Below are 20,766 nucleotides of genomic sequence, written 5' to 3'. Positions count from 1 at the left end.
AGGAAGCTGCTGAGGCTGAGGCGGCCCAAATGGACCGTTTATTGTCGCTAGCGGTGGATCCAGATGTCATGGAGGCCGACGAGGGTATCGACATGGAGATCTCCAAGCTACGTTGATCGACCCGGGCGATACGGAACGGTGAATCATGGCAATTGCGGACGACGTGCTATGAGAGACACTATCTTGTCCCTGTTAAACCCACATACGACCCGGCGGATCATCAGATCCACGGCAACCTGCAAGGACTCGACAGGGAGAAAAGCAATGCGCTTGCCAGTGACACTTTCTCTCCCAGAGCCGAGGCCTACAACCGAGACGTATCCATACGCAAGGATATCACGGACGAGGAGGCGAAATGGGCCCATCAACTCTTACACCGTGCCCTGAAAGTCATTTACAGCGAAAACCCAGCCACCAAGCTCGAGGATCTCGCTACAGCGCGTGAAGCTAGCTCACAGAAAGCTGCGCATGAAAGCAGTGAGATGAGTGATCTCAAGAGCGAGATTCGACAACTCAGAGCGGAGATCGAGATGAAGGGTTGCGAGATAAAAAAGCTGCAAGAAGCGGGATCCTTGAGCACCTCCTTTGTTAACTTCGGTAGTTTCTCTTTCAGCTCGTCTGTGGTAATATTCTTGCCGGCCTCGGCCAGAAACTGTAGCGTGTAGAGATGATACTTGTCGAACCTGCCACTCGCTAGGTTTCGCACCATTCCAAAGACAATGTCCACGCAGGCAGCATCAACTTGCAGCCGTTCTCCTCTTTTTGGTGGCAGGATTTCTACTAAGGGCCGGGTTTTAAGCCTTATACTAAGATTTCCTTAATTGAAATATTAATATACTACGTCTTAGAAATCTCTATTATTTAATTCCTTATTATATTTTATAATTTATTTTTATTTTATATTATTCTTAGTCCAAGTAGTTAACGTACTTGATAAGTGAGTTGATCAGACAGGCGAGTTGATCACTTTTACCCTACAGCGTAAATTATACCTGAATCTAAAATTATTTTAAGAAATTTTAGAAAATTTAGTTTATATTATTATAAGCTAAAAATTAAGAATTAGGTTTAATAAAAATTTTAAATTGTCTAAATTATTTCTTAAGATATTAAAAAAAAATTAATTAATAACCTCTCTAAGGATTTCTTATTTATACTGTTATTTTTAGTTTTTTATTTTTTAAAAATTAAAAAGATTTTTTAAAAATCTAGAAGAATTATAAACTTATAGTGTTTTTAATTAGATTTATAGATATACTCTTTTTAAGCTTATAGATATTTTAAACTAGTTTTTAGAAATTTAAGGTTTATAATTTTTAAGTGCACAGTCCACTGGTCAACTCGCTTGTCTGATCAACTCGCTTATCAACTACGTTAGCTTTAATAAAACTTTTAAGTAAAATAAAATATTGTAAAAGACTGAAAAATATAGACTATAAGGTCTGAATAAGGTGTAGGGTAGGTAACTAAAATAGGAGGAGAATAGGCAGAGGATTCAGTCCTTATGAAAAGTTGATTGGCTAGATAAGGGATCATAGGCCAATAAAAGTGGATCACAAGATAGATAAGAGTATAGGGTAGAAGGCCAGCTCCTGGTCGGTGGTCTTTATGCTTATATTGCTTCAGTGTGTCAAGATCTAAGGAAGGAAAACTATTTTAAGGGAAAGCTATTTTTTTATAACTAATAGTTTGAAATCTATTAGCCCGATTCGGATAAAGGTTATACCGTCGGATAGCTCCTTTCCGAGGCCTTCTAACCATATATAGTATATATCAATTGGATAGTTAATAGCCGGGCTATTGCATAAGGAAGATAAAACCTATAGGGTTTTATATTCGAGGCATTAGAAACCGGATAGAAAATACCTATACAAGAAGACCGGCTTTAATGGAGTTATCGGACTTTGAATAAAGCCCTAAGTCCGGATCACGTGACTTACCCTATATGTCTGGAATCACCCAGGAGGGAAGTATATATAGCTCCGCAATATGACGCTTATATAAGCAGCTATAGCTTAGGTAAGCATACTATTAGATAGCACTAGTAGTATACTATAGGGTAGCAAGTTATTAGACTTATATTTTATAAGCTAAATTTTCTAGAATTATCTATATAAAAGACCATTCTTTAACAGATATTTAGTTAACTTAGAAAGGCAATATTTTAAGCTCTAAATAATTAAGTATAAAGCTAATTATAATATAAGTAGCTGATAAAGCTAATTCTTAATATAAATACTATTTATGACTTAACGTACATGATAAGCGAGTGGAACAGACAAGCGAGTGGAACAAAAATCCCTCAACTAACATCATCTCTATTTAATCAATTGATTCCTAACCACCCAGTATGTCACAGTCAAATAAAGAAGCTAATATCCTTCTTGCTCTTCAAGCCCTTCAAAATGACCCAAAATTATCTCTCCGATGCGCCGCAAAGATCTATAAAGTTGGTCCTACGATGCTATGGCGCCGGCAGCAGGGCATTCTTTCTCCACGCGATACTATACCAAAGTCACGTAAACTATCTGATCTAGAGGAACAGATCATTATTCAGTTCATTCTCGACCTAGATTCGCGAGGATTTCCCCCGCGACTGCGTGGTGTTGAAGAAATGGCTAATCGATTGCTCGCCGACCGCGACGCGCCACCCGTCGGCAAGCGCTGGGCTTCTAACTTCGTTAAGCGACACCAAGAGCTTAAGACGCGTTTTTTTTCGTAAATACGACTATCAGAGAGCCAAATGCGAAGATCCGGCTATTATTCGCGATTGGTTTAGGCTCGTGGAGAATACAATCGCGAAATATGGTATTACCCTGGGTGATATCTATAACTTTGATGAGACCGGCTTTATGATAGGCCTGATTCAGAGCGGAATGGTCGTCATAGGCGCAGAAAGGCGTGGAAGACCTTAGTGCAGCCTGGAGACCGGGAATGGGTTACAGTCATTCGGGCGATCAATGCGGAAGGCCGGGCTATCCAGCCGTTCATCGTGGTTACGGGCCAATATCACCTCGCCAATTGGTACCAAGAAAGCAACCTCCCGGGCGATTGGGCTATTGCGACGTCTGAAAATGGCTGGACCGATAACGAGATAGGTCTCGAGTGGCTAAAGCACTTCAATCGGCACACAACCAACCGATCAACTGGTCCCTATCGTCTTCTGATCCTCGATGGGCATGAAAGCCACCACTCGGCCGACTTTGAGATATATTGCGAGGAGAACAATATCATCACGCTTTGTATGCCGCCTCATTCATCTCATCTGCTTCAGCCTCTTGACGTCGGGTGCTTTGGGCTACTTAAAAAGGCTTACGGTCGAGAAATAGAGCATCTAATCAGATGCTCTATAACCCACGTTTCGAAGACTGAGTTCTTTCCGGCCTTTTATGCCGCATATCAAGCCACTATGACAGAAAGAAATATCAAGGGAGGTTTTAAAGGAGCCGGGCTTGTTCCTCTTGACCCGGAAAGTGTGGTCTCAAAGCTTGATGTGCAGCTACGGACTCCAACGCCGGTTAAGGAGGAGGCTGGCCCCTCTAACCCTTGGGTCTCAAAGACCCCAAAGACCGTCCTTGAGGCCGGGTCTCAGTCTGAATACCTTGAAAGACGAATCAGAAGGCATCAAAGCAGCTCCCCTGAGTCAATTCTAGAAGCCCTAAAGTCTCTTTCGAAAGGAACAAAGGCAATAATGCATGAGAATGCCTTATTAAGGTCTAAGGTCCAAGACCTTCGACAGGCGAATGAGATACTAAGCCGGCGGCGGAGGGCAAAAAGGACCCGCCTACAGAAAAGAGGTAAGATGACTCTGGATGAAGGAAGGCAGGCAATTGATCAAATGGATGTTGATGCGCAGGTTGTGGCCGAATCGTCGCGGAGTAGTGGTCAAGGGAGGTCGGCGCGACCGGGGGTTCGGCATTGTGGTGTCTGCGGCAAGCCCGGGCATAATGCAAGGACCTATCAGGTAGTAATTGAGACGTCTGGGGAAGAGTATAGTGAGTAGTTTTAATTGATCAAATGGTTTATGGTATTTTTATTGCGATCTCTAGTACGAAGGTTAGGATTTTTGTTGCACTTACTTGTCTGTTGCACTTGCTTATTAAACACGTTAGATAAATAAAAGTTATTAATTTTATAAGTTCAAGTAAATTAATTCTTAAAATTAATACTATAATTTAAATTTAAAAAGAATTATTACTAGAGCTTAATACTAGATATAAAATAATTAAATATCTATAAATTTAATATATTATATTTTTTTACTTAAATATAATATATATAATATAATTAATAAGCATACCGATTAGACAAGCATACCAATCACTTATACTATATAGCTAAAAGTAGTAATATTAGATTTTCTAAAACTATCTATATAATAAATACAACTTTTAAAAAATTAATTTTAGACTTTTTAAAAAAAAAGTTATGAAATACTATTTTTTATAGATTTTTACCTAATTTATTAAGCTTATTATATTTAAAATTATAAAAATACATAACGTACATGATAAGCATGCGACGCATCTAAGTATGCGACGCATTTTACCCTATAGTGGGATTTATACTAAATTTTAAAATAGCCTTAAAAATTCTAAAAAATTTAGCTTAAAGTTTAACTAGCTAATAACTTAGAGTTAGACTAATTAAGCTATAAAAAACCTATTATAATTTTTTAAAACTTTTTAAAAAAATCTCTTATAAGGTAGTTTAGAAAAAGAATTATTCGCACTATATAAGTAGCTTTTTTTTCTATTAAGAGACTTTTTTAGAAATTCTAAAAAATTATCTATAGTTTATTTAAGAGTTAAGTTTATTAAAATACTTTTTTAAGCCTATAGCTATTTTATTGCGGCTTTTATTAAGCTTAAGAATGTTAAGATTTAGTGCACAGTATAGGTGCGTCGCATACTTGGATGCGTCGCATGCTTATCATATACGTTAGCATATATATATTATATATTTACTTAAATAAGCTTAATTAAACTTATAAATAGTTATTTAACGCTAGGCCTAGCGCTAAGCCTCAAAACTAATACTTTTTAAAAATATTAAAATTATAAAACTTTTTTTATTTTTTTATTTAATATTATAAAAGGTATTAACATACATATATAGCATGTAACTGCCTTCTGACATGTAACACGGACTGCGAGCAAACCGGACAAAAAATCCCTCAACCTATACCTTCTCTATTTAATCCATTAATTCTCAACCACCCAGCATGTCATAGTCTCTAATAAAGAGGCTAAAATCCTTCTTGCACTTCAAGTCCATTAAAGAACACTTACGGTCAAGAAATAAAGCATCTGATCAAATGCTCCGTAACCCACATTTCAAAGACCGAGTTCTTTCTAGCCTTCTACGCCGCATTTCAGGCCACTATGACAGAAAGAAATATCAGATTAGCCTTTAAAGGAGCCAGACTTGTTCCTCTTGACCTAGAAACTATGGTCTCGAAGCTTGATATGTGTAAAAGACTGAAAAATATAGACTATAAGGTCTGAATAAGGTATAGGGTAGGTAATAGAGATAGGAGGTAAATAAGCAGTAAAATTAGTCCTTATAAAAAGCTAATTAGCTAGGTAAGGAATTATAAAGTAATAAAAGTAAATAAAATAAATAATAAGGTTAAAATAAAAAAAACCAGCTTCTTATTAGTATTCTTATTATATGAATTGGTTTAAGATCTAAGAAGTTATCTTAAAAAGAGAATCTATAACTTATATATCCAATTACTTAGAATCTATTAGCCAGATTCAGATAGAAGTTATACCATCAGATAGCCCTAATTCCGGGCTTCAAAACTCCATTAGTTTTACTAGTTGCGAATAACTAAAAGCCAAGTTATAGCATAATAAAAGTTAAAACCTATAGGGTTTTAAACTGAAATATTTAAAACTAAAAAAAAAAAATACCCTTTAAAAAGAAACAGCTTTAACTAATTGCTTAGCAGCTAAGTTATCTATTAAAATAAAAGATATAAACCTATTATAATTTAAAAAAAGCTCTTTATTTACATATTTATATATATAATTAAGAAACTTAGCTTCTTTAATAGCCTCCCTTAGGGCTATATATTCTACTTCACAACTACTAATTACAACACAAGTTTACTTATTAGTTTTCCAGCTTATAAGGTTATTATATAAATAAAAACAATAACCACTATTAAATTTTCTATCTTCTAGGCTGCTACCCCAATCAGCATCACTATAGCCTCTTATAATACTATTAAGACTATTTAAGTCTATATTACAATTATAATATAACCCTAAATTAAGATAATTATTTAAATATTTCCAAATTAGGTCTAAGGCTTTAAAGTAGCTATTATTAGGTTTAAAAAAATATCTAAAGCAAATATTTACTACAAAAGATATATCAGGCCTAGTTTTTATTACTAAAAATAATAAGAATCCTATTTGTTTTTAGAATTGCAATATATCTTCTTTAAAAGAAATTATAATAGCTTTTAATAGCCTTTCTACATTTCTTATAAATACTTTAAAAGTTCCTATATTTTCCTTATTAAATTCCTTTATTTTATTATATATATATTTATTTTAAGATAAATATAAGCCTTTATTCTCTCTATGTATAATTATATATATGCCTAAAAAGTCTTCAATTTCTCCTAAAGCCTGGATAGATATATCTTTAAAGAGACTTTTTATTATATTATTTATATCTTCTTTAAAGGGCCCTAAGAAAATTAAGTCATCCACGTAACACATAATAACTATTTTTAACTTATTATATATAAAAACCCCGGTATCAAAAGGTATAAGGTGAGACCCTAGGTTATTAAATAATTTAGAGAGTAAAAATTATACAAAGAGTTTTAAAAAAATACTAATATTATTAAGCATTCTAAGCTTATTTTCAAAGTCCTTTGTAAAGCTTTCAAGGTTATTATATATTTCATAGATATATAATAAACCATTAGGAATGAAGAAGTAAAATTGGGCTTGAAGCTTTGTAGAGGCTTTTAAAAAAACCTTAAAAATAGCTTCTAAGTTATATAAAGCAGCCCAATCAAGGTCATCAAAAGCAATAGCTTCTAATTTCCTATTAGGATCATATAATTAATAGGCTCTTTTAAAACAAAACTAATATTAATCATATTATAAGTAAAATTCCAACGGGTTGCATTATCTATATAATATAATTTATATAATAATTAAAAAGGGCTAATTAGGAATTTACTTACCTAAGGGTATAGTTTGGATATTAAAATCTGAGGATAGGTTCTTTTTAACCTTTTCACGCTTAATACCTTTTAAAAAGGTCTTTCATATATTACTATTATATTTAATAATAGTAATAATACAGCGTAATCGACTTATAAGAGCTATAAAAAATAATTAGTAATTACAAATATAAAAATAAGAAAAGCTATTAACTTACTATTATAGCCACGGGGTAAAACTTCTAATTCATCTAACTCACCTCCCTCTATAGATAAATTATCCATATTAAAAGATAAACTAAAAAAATCAGTATTTAAATACTCCTTAAGAATATCTTGCATAATAATATTTAAAATATGACTAATACAGCGAATATCATTATTAAATACCTTTTTATAGCTTTTCTCAGAAATAGCTTTAAAGCAAGAAGAAATTGGTTATAAATATATAACCCTATATAAGCTTCATTAAGCTCATTAAAGCCTATTTAGTATTTCCAAATTAGTAAATTAAGTATAATATAGGGCTAGGGTTAGCCTTACCTATAACCTTATATTCTGATTTAAAATCAAATGAAACATAGGATAAGATAATTCTTAAATAGGAATTTTCCCTATTGAAAGACCAAATATCAAAGGTTAAGGAAAAAGTCCCTAGGCTTTGAATATTTGCTTTTAATTCCGAATTAAGGCGTAATAAGGAGATATTAAAAGCCTCATCTAAGAAGCTTTTAAAATTCCACCTATTTATCGTAGGTGACTTATTATATTTAATTAATTAGTAAAATATTAGGTAAATCTATAAAAAGGGCTTAAAAAAGGGTCATTTACCTATTATAATAGTGTAATAGCTGTTGGAAGGATTTACTATCAATAACCCAAAAAGAAAGGTTATTTTCGATAATAAAGTGGAGGACCTTTTCTAAACAGGCTTGTTGAGAAAATGTAGGTTTTTGGCGTTTTTCCCTTAAGGCAGGGTTAAAAAAATCTTGCCTTGATATAGGGTAAGAAGGGGCATTTTCTATATTAATAAGTTAATTAGTTAGCTAGTATTGCTTTAGGGTAGGAAATTTACTTACTTCTTTTTCGAGCTCCTTTTGATTTCTTACTGAAAGCAATTTCAGAGTGTTTTTACTTATAATGGCGAGCAAAATTATATCTTTAAAAACCCGCTACCTTAACAGTCTTCTTTTCATTACACGTAAAAATAGCAATAAAAACCCTAACCCTACTTAATTAATACTATACTTACTCGGTACAGGTTAATACTATTTGCCGTGGTTTATTATCCTTAATAAGTAAAAGTGACCAAGTAAAAAGCCCATTTTTAATAACATAAATATTAAAATTAAGGGCTAAAGGTAGCATAAAATAAGGGTCATTTTCCTTCTCAATGCGTTGAGGGAAAAAAGAGGAAGAATTAGAAGACTGAATAGCATCAGAATCATATAATTGAGACTGGCTTTGGTCTTCAGAACTAAGAAAGCTTGAGGAGGCTATAATAAATAAGGGTAATAATTAAATATAGGGTAAATAATTAGTATTGATGTATTAAAGAGGTTGGTATTTGAGTAATAGAGGAAGGGAATTATTATAGGATTTTTCCGTATTGTCATAGTTAAAAAATGGACTAGAAAGTAAAAAGAATAGATTAGAAATCAAAAAGAAAGTATCAGAAATTAATAAGAGCCTTTTTAATTAATTATAATTTTAATTAACCTTGAAATCGGTATAATAACCCTCCGTAACTGTATAATAGCTAATTAGAAATTAATTTCTAATAAAGGGGAAAATTTAAGCTATTCCTCTATAGGGTAGGTGGACTTATCATCTCGTCATATAGCCTTCTTTTAATTTTCTAAGAGCATATTTTAGTTGCATTTAGTGTATCTAGTCTTAGGCTAGCTTTTTTTCACCAGAAGGGCTGGAAGCTAAAAAAAGAGGTAATAAGGGGCTAGAAATATTAGTCTAAATTTCTTATTTTAATTATTAAAAATAAATAAGTCTCTTAAGAAATATTTTACTAACTAATACTTATTAAGTATAAAAAATACTATGTTATCCTTTTTTTATTTAATTAAACAGACGTTTTTTTAAGCTAGATAGAGTCATATAATAATAGTTATAGTCAAAATAGCCTAATTAAAGCTTTCTTGGCTTACTGGTTTTAAATAAATCATAGTTCCTTATATAGGGCAGCTAAAAATAGGTAAAATTATATCATATATAGGGTAGTATAGCTAGTAACTATTCATATTTTTTATATTATATAAGCACTGATTTGGGCTAAGTTATAGCTAAAATAAGTAACTTTCTGACCAAAAGTGCTCCAAAGAGCTTAATTAAACCATTCTGAGACTATAGCTTTAAGATAAATTCTACTGCCTTATATAAGGTAATTAAAAATAAGTAAAATTATATAACATATAGCGTAATATCACTAGTAGCTATTAGTATTTTTTATATTACATAAGTATTAATTTTAACTATATTATAAGTAAGATAAGTAGTTGTCTTAGAAAAAGTACTCTAAAGAGCTTAATTAAAATATTTAAAAATAAGGCTTTTAAAATAAATCTTAGTCTTATATATAGCATAGCTAAAAATATGTAAAAATATATCTTATATAAAATAATATATAAGTTACTTATTAATATTTCCTTTAATATATATATATAAGGTATAGCTATATTATACCTTAATTTAGCCTTGACTAAAAATTAACTAAAAAATCAATTATTAGTCATAACTAAAAGATTAGTCTTAGTCAGGCTTTTAAAAAATTAGCTAAATCTTAGTCATAACTAAGACTGATTTTGTAGTCAGTAATTAAATCACTAACTAAATCACCACCCTAGGTATAAATCTCACTAACCAGCTCGCTTATCATGCACGTTATACTATATATTATATATTATGAATACTTTATATAATACTTATTTTTTAATTTAATTCTTATGGCTTAGTACTAGGCCTTATTTAGCTCATACAACCTTTTAATATAAATTTATAAAATAATATACATAATAAATAAGTTATTTATATAAATAAATTATATATTTTTCTATTTTTTTAAAATATAAATTATAATAAAAATATTACAAATTAATTAGTTAAAATTACTTATTAAAATTTTTGTTAAATAGTTTCATTATTATTTAATAAATCTTTAAATTATAATTAAGCTTATTATAAATATAACATTATTAAATAATTAAGTTTATTATTTTTCCTTAATTAGTATGTCTTAATAATTCTATTACTATATATTTATTTATATTTATTTAACCATTTAAGTTTTTTTAATATTGTTATTTTATTTCATTATTATTAAAAATTAAAAGTTTTACTATTTTTACCTATACAGTATATACGACGCTTACTTAAATGCAGCGCATACTTATCATACATATTAAGGATAATTAAGAATTATTATTATATTAACTTAGCTAAGAATCTTAATATACCCTCCTTCAAAGCTTAATATAAAATTATATAAAATCTTTTCTAAATATACTTAATTATATTATATATAATGTATATGATAAGCGAGCGTCGCAGACAAGTGAGCGTCGCACTTAGATTTCAATCTATAAAGTATATTTTAAAAACTTCTTATAAAACTAATTTAGTCTTAAAATAGCTATAATTTAAAAGTTTAGTTAGTAATATAAGTAGCTATTATTTATAAAAAAATTTATTTTTAAAAACTTCTTAATAAGCTAGTTTTTAAAAAACCTATTCACACTGTATAATTAGTGATTTATATACACAGGAATTTTATTAAAATTCTATAGAAAATATAATATAGTTTCCTTACTAATTAGATAATAATAAATATTTTTTTTTAGATTTTTATATATTTTGTAGCGCGTTTTAGAAAAATAGAAATTAGCTATTTATTACTATACAGTATGGTGCGACGCTCGCTTGACTGCGACGCTCGCTTATTATATACGTTAGACTTATTACTAATATAATTATATATTTTTTAAGCTTTTTATGAATTTTTTTTATCTTAAGTAATTAAATATTAACAAGTTATAAGACTTATTATTTACATTCTGTATTTAATAATATAAAAAGTCTTAAGAAATAATATTATAGTAATAAAACCTTTATATTTTAAGCTTAAAATATTAAAATAATTAACTTAATAAAATATATTTATATAATTATTAATATTCTTAATAATATATTAATATAAGCTTTATCCATTATAAGTAACTTATATATTAACTATTTAAAAAAAACCTCTAATTTTTTTATAATATATTTTTTAATATTAAATTTATTAATTGTTTTTATAATTCTAAATTTCCTATTCCCAAATTATTATTCAAATTACTATTAACGTGTTTGATAAGCAAGTGCAACAGACAAGCAAGTGCAACAAAAATCCTAACCTTCGTACTAGAGATCGCAATAAAAATACCACAAACCATTTGATCAATTAAAACTACTCACTATACTCTTCCCCAGACGTCTCAATCACTACCTGACAGGTCCTTGCATTATGCCCGGGCTTGCCGCAGACACCACAGCGCCGAACACCCGGCCCGACCGACCTTCCTCGACCACCACTTCTCGACAATTTCGCAACTACCTGCGCATCCACATCCATCTGATCAATTGCTTGCCTTCCTTCCTCTACTGTCATTACCCCTCTTCGCTGTAGTCTAGTCCTTTTTGCCCTCCGGCGCCGGCTTAGTATCTCATTCGCCTCTCGAAGGTCCTTGACCTCGGCCCTTAATAACGCATTCTCATGCATTATTGCCTTTGTTCCCTTTGCAAGAGACTTTAAGGCTCCTAGAATTGACTCTGGGGAGCTACTCTTATGCCTTCTAATTCGTCTCTCGAGGTATTCAGACTGAGATCAAGCCTCAAGCACGGTCTTCGGGGTCTTTGAGACCCAAGGGGTCGAGGGGCTAGCTACCTCTTCAACCGGCGTTGGAGTCCGTAGCTGCACATCAAGCTTTGAGATCACATTTTCAGGGTCAAGGGGAACAAGGCCGGCTCCTTTAAAAGCCCCCCTGATATTTCTTTCCGTCATAGTGGCCTCGTGTGCTGCGTAGAAGGCCGGAAAGAACTCGGTCTTTGAAACGTGGGTGATAGAGCATCTGATCAGATGCTCTATTTCTCGACCATGAGCCTTCTTCAGCAGCCCAAAGCACCCGACGTCAAGTGGCTGAAGCAGGTGAGAGGAATGAGGTGGCATACAAAGCCGGATGATCTTCTTCTCCTCGCAATATCTCTCGAATTCGATGGACTGGTGACTTTCGTGGCCATCGAGGATCAGGAGACGATAGCGACTATTTGATCGCTTGGCTGTACACCGGTCAAAGTGCTTTAGCCACTCAAGACCGGTCTTATTATCAGTCCAGCCATTTTGGGTCGTCGCAATAGCCCAATCGCCCGGGAGGTTGCTTTCTCGGTACCAGTTGGCGAGGTGATATTGGCCCGCACCGATGATAAACGGCTGGATCGCCTGGCCTTCCGCATTGATCGCTTGAATGACTGTAATCCATTCCCGGTTTCCAGGCTGCACTGATTTCGGCTTTCAACGTCTTTCCGAGCCTGTGACAACCATTCCGCTTGCAATCATGCCCATAAGAAAGCCAGTCTCATCAAAGTTATAGATATCATCTGATCGGATGCCATACTTCGCGATTGTATTCCCCACGAGGCGAAACCAGTTACGGATAACCGTTGCATCTTCGCATTTGGCTCTCTGGTAGTCGTATTTCTGAAAAAAACGCGTCTTAAGCTCTGGGTGTCGCCTGACGAAGTTTGAAGCCCAACGCACGCCAACTGGTGACGCGTCGCGGTCGGCAAGCAATTGATCAGCCATTTCTTTTACACCACGAAGCCTAGGGGGGAATCCTCGCGAATCTAGATCGAGAATGAAGTGAATAAGGATCTCTTCCTCTAGATCAGATAGCTTGCGCGATTTCTGGATAGTATCGCGTCGAGATTGGATGCCTTGCTGTCGGCGATATAAGGTCCAATAACGGACCTCATAGATAGTAGCAGCACGTCGGAGACTTAATTTTAGGTTATTTTGAATAGCTTGAAGTGCTAGAAGTATTCTAGCCTCATTACTAGGGCCTGACATATTAGGTGGTTGTAAATCAATTGATCAAATAGAAAGATGTAAGGTGAGGGATTTTTGTTGCACTTGCTTGTCTGTTGCACTTGCTTATCAAACACGTTAGTTATATATTTATATAAGTTAAGAAATAACGTTTATGTATAGCTTGCGTGACAAATAACCATGCGTGACACAGGTATTTACACCTTATAAATAGAAATTAAAAAAGCTCTTAAAATTTAAGGTAAAGCTTAAAATAGATAAAGTTTTAATATTAGACTTATTATATAATATATTATTTTATGTATTTTTTAGAAAAATCTTAGAATACTCCTTATAGGGTAGTATTAAAAAAAGTATATTCGCATTGTATATTTAACTATTTCTCTATAAAGGGCTTTTTTAAAAAATCTAAAAAAATTATTATAAGATCTCTTAAAAGATTAGGTTTATAAAAATACTCTTTGTAGGTTTCTACCTATTTTATAGAAAAGGTTAAGAGGTCTGAGTAAGTGGAATTTTAGTAGTACAGTATGCTGTCACGCATGCTTGTTTGTCACGCAAGCTATGCATATACGTTATATTATATATATAATTTAATTAACTTAACTTATTAAACTTATTAACATTTATTTATTACTAAGTTTTAATCTAATATTAAGTCTTAGCGCTAATGCTTTTTAAATTTAAAATTTCATAGTAACTTTAATAATTAATTCTGTTACAATTTATACTATTAATAGCTTTTAGTTTTTTATATTATAGTCAACATACATAATAAGCAAGTGTTACAAACAAGCGAGTGTTACAAATATCCCTTAACCTACAACAGGTCCGCTTCGTGGATTGATTCTTAACCACCTAATATGCCTGAGTTCAATAATGATGCCAATATCATCGTCGCCCTTCGCGCTATTCAAAATGACCGAAAATTATCTCTCCGACGCGCCGCAAAGATCTATAAAGTTGATCCTATGAGATTATGGCGTCGCCACAAGGGCATACAGTCTCGACACGATACTACCCCCAAATCACGGAAACTATCTGATCTAGAGGAACAGACCATAGTTCAGTTCATTCTTGACTTAGCTTCGCGAGGATTTCCCCCGCGACTGCGCGGTGTGGAAGAAATGGCCAACCGACTGCTCGCCGACCGGAACGCATCACCCGTCGGCAAGCGTTGGGCTTCCAACTTCGTCAAGCGACATGATGAGCTCAAGACGCGTTTCTTTCGTAGATACGACTACCAGAGGGCCAAATGCGAAGATTCAGCTGCGATTCAAAAGTGGTTCAAGCTCGAGGAGAACACAATCGCCAAATACGGTATTGACCTAGCTAATATCTACAACTTTGACGAGGTTGGCTTTATGATGGGCGTTATTGCAAGCGGAATGGTCGTCACAGGCTCTGAAAGACGTGAAAAGCCGAAATCAGTGCAGCCTGGAAACCGGGAATGGATTACCGTCATCCAGGCGATCAATGCGGAAGGCCGAGCGATCCCGCTGTTCATCATTGGTACGGGCCAATATCACCTCGCCAACTGGTACCGGGATAGCAACCTTCCGGATGACTGGGCTATTGCAACATCTCCCAATGGCTGGACCGATAATGAGCTAGGTCTTGAATGGCTGAAGCACTTTGACCGGTGTACAGAGACGCGATCGGTTGGTCGTTATCGTCTTCTGATCCTCGATGGCCATGAAAGTCACCATTCTCTCGAGTTTGAGAAATATTGCCAGGCGAACAAGATTGTTACACTCTGTATGCCGCCTCATTCGTCTCACCTGCTTCAGCCCCTTGATGTCGGGTACTTTAGCCTACTCAAGAAGGCATACGGTCGAGAAATCGAGCATCTGATCCGATGCTCGATAACCCACGTTTCCAAGACCGAGTTCTTTGCCGCCTTTTACGCCGCATTCCAGGCCACTATGACGGAGAAAGCCATCAAGGCGGCTTTTAGAGGGGCCGGACTTGTTCCACTTGACGCAGAAAGCGTGATTTCGAAGCTTGATGTGCAGCTACGGACCCCGACGCCGGTTGAGGAGGAGGCCGGCCCCCTTACCACATGGGTTTCAAGGACGCCAAAGACGGTCCTTGAGGCCGAATCTCAGTCTAAATACCTCGATAGACGAATCAGAAGGCATAAAAGTAGCTCTCCAGAGTCGATCCTAGGAGCTCTCAAGTCACTAGCTAAGGGAACAAAGGCAATGAATGATGCATGAGAATATCTTATTAAGGGCAGAGAACCGCGACCTTCGACAGGCAAACGACCTGCTAAGTCGGCGCCGGAGGGCAAAAAGGACCCGATTACAGAAAGGAGCAGTGATGATAGTAGGAGAAGCAAGGAGCAATTGATCAGATTAGTATAGATGGGCGGGTAGAGGGCGAATCGTCGAGAAGTGGTGGTCAAGGAGGGTCAGCGAGGCCGAGGGAAAGGCGCTGTGGAGGATGCGGAAAGACGGGACATAATGCAAGAACATCTCAAATAGTTGTAGCGATATCTAAAGAAGAGTATAGCGATTAGCTTTGGTTGGTTAGACGATTTGTTGTATTTTTTACAGCTATTCCTATCTTAAAGGTTGGGATTTTTATAACACTCGCTTGTTTGTAACACTCGCTTATCATGTACGTTATAGTTTTGTACTTAGATCTAACTTAATTATAAAATGTTATTAATTTTTTATTTAATACTAAATAAAGATGTTAATATTGAGTATTAATATTATAACTTATATCTTATATGAATTATATTTTAAATTATTAAGTACTATAATTTTTTCTTATTATTAAGGTTTTTTTTAGTATTTTTTTAATAAGTATTAATATTAATACTTTATATTTATAAATGTAAACCTACTATTTATATGAAAAAAAACTAAATATAAAAAATATATATCCTATAATTAGATATTCTAAGTTTATTTAATCTTAGATTACTAAGTATTATATTTCTTTTAATACTTTAAAGGTTTCTACATAATATTACAACTGATAGCTTAGTATAAATATAATATTTATATTAATAATACTTTAAGAATTATATATAACGTATATGCATAGCTTGCGTGACAAACAAGCATGCGTGACAGCATACTGTATTACTAAAATCCCACTTACCCTAGACCTCTTAACCTTCTCTATAAAATAGGTAGAAACCTACAAAGAGTATTTTTATAAACCTAATCTTTTAAGAAACCTTATAATAATTTTTTCAGATTTTTTAAAAAAGCCCTTTATAGAGAAATAATTAAATATACAGTGCGAATATACTTTTTTTTATACTACCCTATAAGGAGTATTATAAGATTTTTCTAAAAAAAAATATATAAAATAATATACTATATAATAAGTCTAATATTAAAACTTTATCTATTTTAAGCTTTATCTTAAATTTTAAGAGCTTTTTTAATTTCTTTTTATAAGGTATAAATACCTATGTCACGCATGCTTGTTTGTCACGCAAGCTATACATGTACGCTATATTATTATAGTAAATAAATATAATATTTTAAAATTAAATTTTTAGTATTTAGGCTTATTTTTAATCTTTACCTTAAAATATTTTTTTAACTTAAAAGAAGATTCTAACTTTAATTAGCAATACAAAGGTCAAAAAAAATAACTACTATATACCTTATACTATTTATATATTTATTATTCAGTCCTTAATATTATTTTCCTGTTTTTTATTACTTTATTTATTTTTATTACCTAATAATAATCTTTTTTATTTTAATAATATTAAAACAATTAAATTAAAGCTTCTAAAAAAATAAAAATTTTAATTAAATTATAATAGCTTATATAAGCACCGTAAAAATAAGAAAAAATACTTATAAGGTAGGCCATTATAATAACCTTATATTAATTTTTTTTTATTGTATAATTACTAATATCTATATAGCTATAGGTAAAATAACTATATTTTAAAGATAAAAATTACCTTAAGACTTATTTTAAGTCTTACAGAAATTTATTTTTAATTAAATTATAATAGCTTATCTATACTCTTTAATAATAAGATAAAATTATTACGAATATAAAAAAAATACTATATAGTTTTATATTTAATTAAATAGCTAGAAATGCTTTTTCTAGCTTTTTAAATACTTTATACCTAGTTCTAAAAACTAAAGCTTTTACTATTTTTACCTACATAGTATAATACAGCGCATACTTATTATATATATTATATATAAAAAATATCCATAAGGTATTATAAATATTATAAGAAACTAAGCTATTAATAAAATCTAAGAAACTAAAGTTTTATACCTTTAAAATAAAATTTCTTAGATATATTATCTTATATAATAAGATCTATATAAACTCTAAGAAGGTCTTAGTAATAAAAGATTAAATAAAACTTATAAATACTAAGGGAGTATAAGCCTTCCTTAAGTTTATTAAGTATTATTAAACACTTCTTATAATCTTTAGTAAAATAATTATATTATTAATATAATATATAAAGAAAATAAAAACTTTAAAATAAAAAATATAAGCATAAAAACCATTAATCAGGAGCTAGCCTTCTACCCTATACTCTTATCTATCTTGTGACCCACTTTTACTAGCCTATGATCCCTTATCTAGCCAATCAGCTTTTTATAAAGACTGAATCCTCTACCTATTCTCCTCCTATTTTAGTTACCTACCCTACACCTTATTCAGACCTTATAGTCTATATTTTTCAGTCTTCTATAAAACTTTAATACTAACTCTAAGAATTAATCCTTTTCATAGTATTATACTTATAACTATATAGCTAGGTCTTAGTTAAATATAATAAAATTTCTTTAATCTATTTACTTTTTAAAATAATATTTTATTAGAGAAACAGAACACACCAACCACAGCGAGGTTGAACGCTTCGTGACCTTCTTCGGTGGATTTTCAAAATAGGGATCTCACACGCTTCTTGGTGAGGTAAACACAATATAAAATAGTAAGGGCAATTGATCAATTGATAACAATGAAAATTTGGTCAGAGAAAGAGCTCAAAAGCTGCTCCTTTCTCGTTGACCATGACGAAAGCGATGATGAAGCTGATGGCCGAAGGAAACTGGCCTCTGACCTTTTTCTACGTACAGGAAATTGCCCAATGGCCCAAAATGGCTTAGCACCTTTTCCCCTCAACTCAATATAAAAAACTAAAAGTAATAAACAGGGTTGTGGTTTAGTCCCTTTTAGTCTGACTAATAACTAAATTTTTAGTCTTAGTCTTAGTCAAGCCTTAATTTAGTCATTCACTTTTAGTTAAGTAACTAAAAAATCAATCACTAATTAGTCACTAATTAATTTAATCAGTCAAAAATCAGTCACTAACTAAAAGTAATTAACTTTTTAATCACTTAATTAACTTTCAAATGATTTTTTAATCAGCCTATTTAATATACTAAAACAATATATTTTAATTATAATTATATAAATAATAGAGATCATATAATAAGAAAATACTAAATAAAACATATTATAATATATTCTATAATAGCAATTTTATCCTATTTTTAAAGAGCTTATATAAGCTAATATAATTCAATTAGAATTTAATTTCCTTAAGACTAAGAATAAGGCCTAAAGTAACTTTTATTCTTGAAGCTTACTTATTTTAGCTAGAGCTAAATAAATATAAGAGATTACATAAAAAAAACATCCTTACCTAAAGTTATTATAATAATATATCCTAAAGCTATTTTTTTATATTTTTAAAGACCTTATATAAGCTATTATAACTTTATTAAGATTACTTTTCTTTAAGACTTAAAATAAGGCCTTATATAGCTTTTATTTTTAAAAATTACTTATTTTAACTATAGCTACTAGAATATTATAGATTATATAATATAGAAAATATTTAGCTAAAAGTAATATAAAAATCTATCTTATAATTACCTTTCCATATTTTTAGAGATCTTATATAAGCTATTATAATTTAATTAAGATTTGTATTTTTTCAAAGCTCTAATTCGATCACTTAGAGATTCTTAAAATAAAAAAGGCTATTATTAGGTAATAAAAATAAGTAATAATATTGTGGACTAAATATGAGATATATAAGTAGTATAAGCTATAGGGTAGCCATTTTCTTCAACCCTTAATAGCTAATCAAAGTCAGAATCTTCCTCCAAGTCATCTTCTATCTCAATAGGCTCTTCCTCAATCAAATCAGCCCTTTCCTTCCCTTTTAGCTCCTGCCAAAGACCTCCTTTCTCACTTTCTTCCTCATTTATTTCCTCTATAAGGCTATCTAAATCTTAAATTTCCCAGCTTTTTAATAAAATAAGCTGCCTAGCTACCCTAGAAGAGATTCGATTCCTATTTTTATTAATAATATTACTAGAAATAAAAAAAGCCCTCTCAATAGCAGTAGAAGTCACATAAGGGCTATATAAGGGTTAGGGTTATATATACCATTCTTTTAACCCTATTTTCAGTTAAATAAATCTCATATTGCTCAATCTCATCAATCTCATCAGCATAAAGCCCATCATCTGAGTCTTCCTCTAATAGCTCTGTAAAAGAGGGACTTTGATAGACAAAGTTAGGGTTAGGACTGATTTAGCTCTAAATAGTCCTTTTCAGCCTTAACCCTATTTCATATATTTTAATTAATATATATATAAAATAGGAAAGTAAAAAAATATAATAAAAAATATGAATTTATTACTTTTTATACTCAAGTTTAAAAAGGCTCTTAATATCCCTCTCAATATTAATATAATAATATATAATCTTCTCCCAGGTTTAAAATAGGCTAGTTGAAACCTAATATCAGCAATAATACTAATTATATAAGCCTAATTAATTAAAATTAGTAATAAATTAAATAATAAATTAAGGGAAAAAAAACTTACTTATAAGTAACGTACATAATAAGCAAGTGGATCAGACAAGTAAGTGGATCAATTTGCCTCATAGAGGGATTCATACCTAATATAAAATTAGTTTAAAAAATTCTAAGAAAATCAGGCTAAGCCTAAAATAGCTAATATCAAAAGTTTAAATATATTATATACTAAGATATTAATATTAATTTTTATATCTTTTTAAAAAAAATCTTAGTAAGCTAGTATTTAAAAAGTCTATATATACTTTTTTAAAAATCTAGCAAGATTATATATAGTTAATATAGTAGTAAAATACTTAAAGTAGCGTTTTTAAATTTATAACTATTTCATAGCTATTTTTATTAAGCTTAGAAATCTCTACTTTCAGTGCACAGTATGCTTAATCCACTTGCTTGTCTAATCCACTTGCTTATCATGTACGTTAAGACTAATAGAAAAGCTTAATTTTCAAAGAAAGTATTTTTCTAGTTTTTCTAAGCCTTTAAAAATTGCATTAATATAACTAATACAATATTCCTATTATATAATTATTAAGAACTTATAAAAAAAAGTATAAAAGAAATATTAACCTTACTAGGCATTTTAATCCTATTTTTAAAGTCCTTGTTAAGGCTTTCAAGGTTGTTATATAT

The 20,766-nt window shown here is 31.5% G+C and overlaps 1 protein-coding gene across 1 annotated transcript; it reads left to right on the top strand.

Annotated features, from left to right (window-relative positions):
* Positions 1-14,413: 14,413 nt before the first annotated feature.
* Positions 14,414-15,505, top strand: LRP88_11533 (uncharacterized protein; the record flags this gene model as incomplete). The annotated part of the gene is made up of 1 exon (XM_083247959.1): positions 14,414-15,505. One exon carries the CDS (start codon positions 14,414-14,416, stop codon positions 15,503-15,505), a length of 1,092 nt encoding a protein of 363 aa, XP_083096238.1.
* Positions 15,506-20,766: the final 5,261 nt, after the last annotated feature.

Source organism: Fusarium phalaenopsidis (genome assembly GCF_050370095.1).
Source record: "Fusarium phalaenopsidis strain FUZ10S chromosome Unknown contig_32314, whole genome shotgun sequence".
NCBI lineage: Eukaryota > Fungi > Ascomycota > Sordariomycetes > Hypocreales > Nectriaceae > Fusarium > Fusarium phalaenopsidis.
The sequence above is the reverse complement of the archived record's forward strand: the minus strand, read 5'-3'. Positions and strand labels throughout refer to the sequence as shown.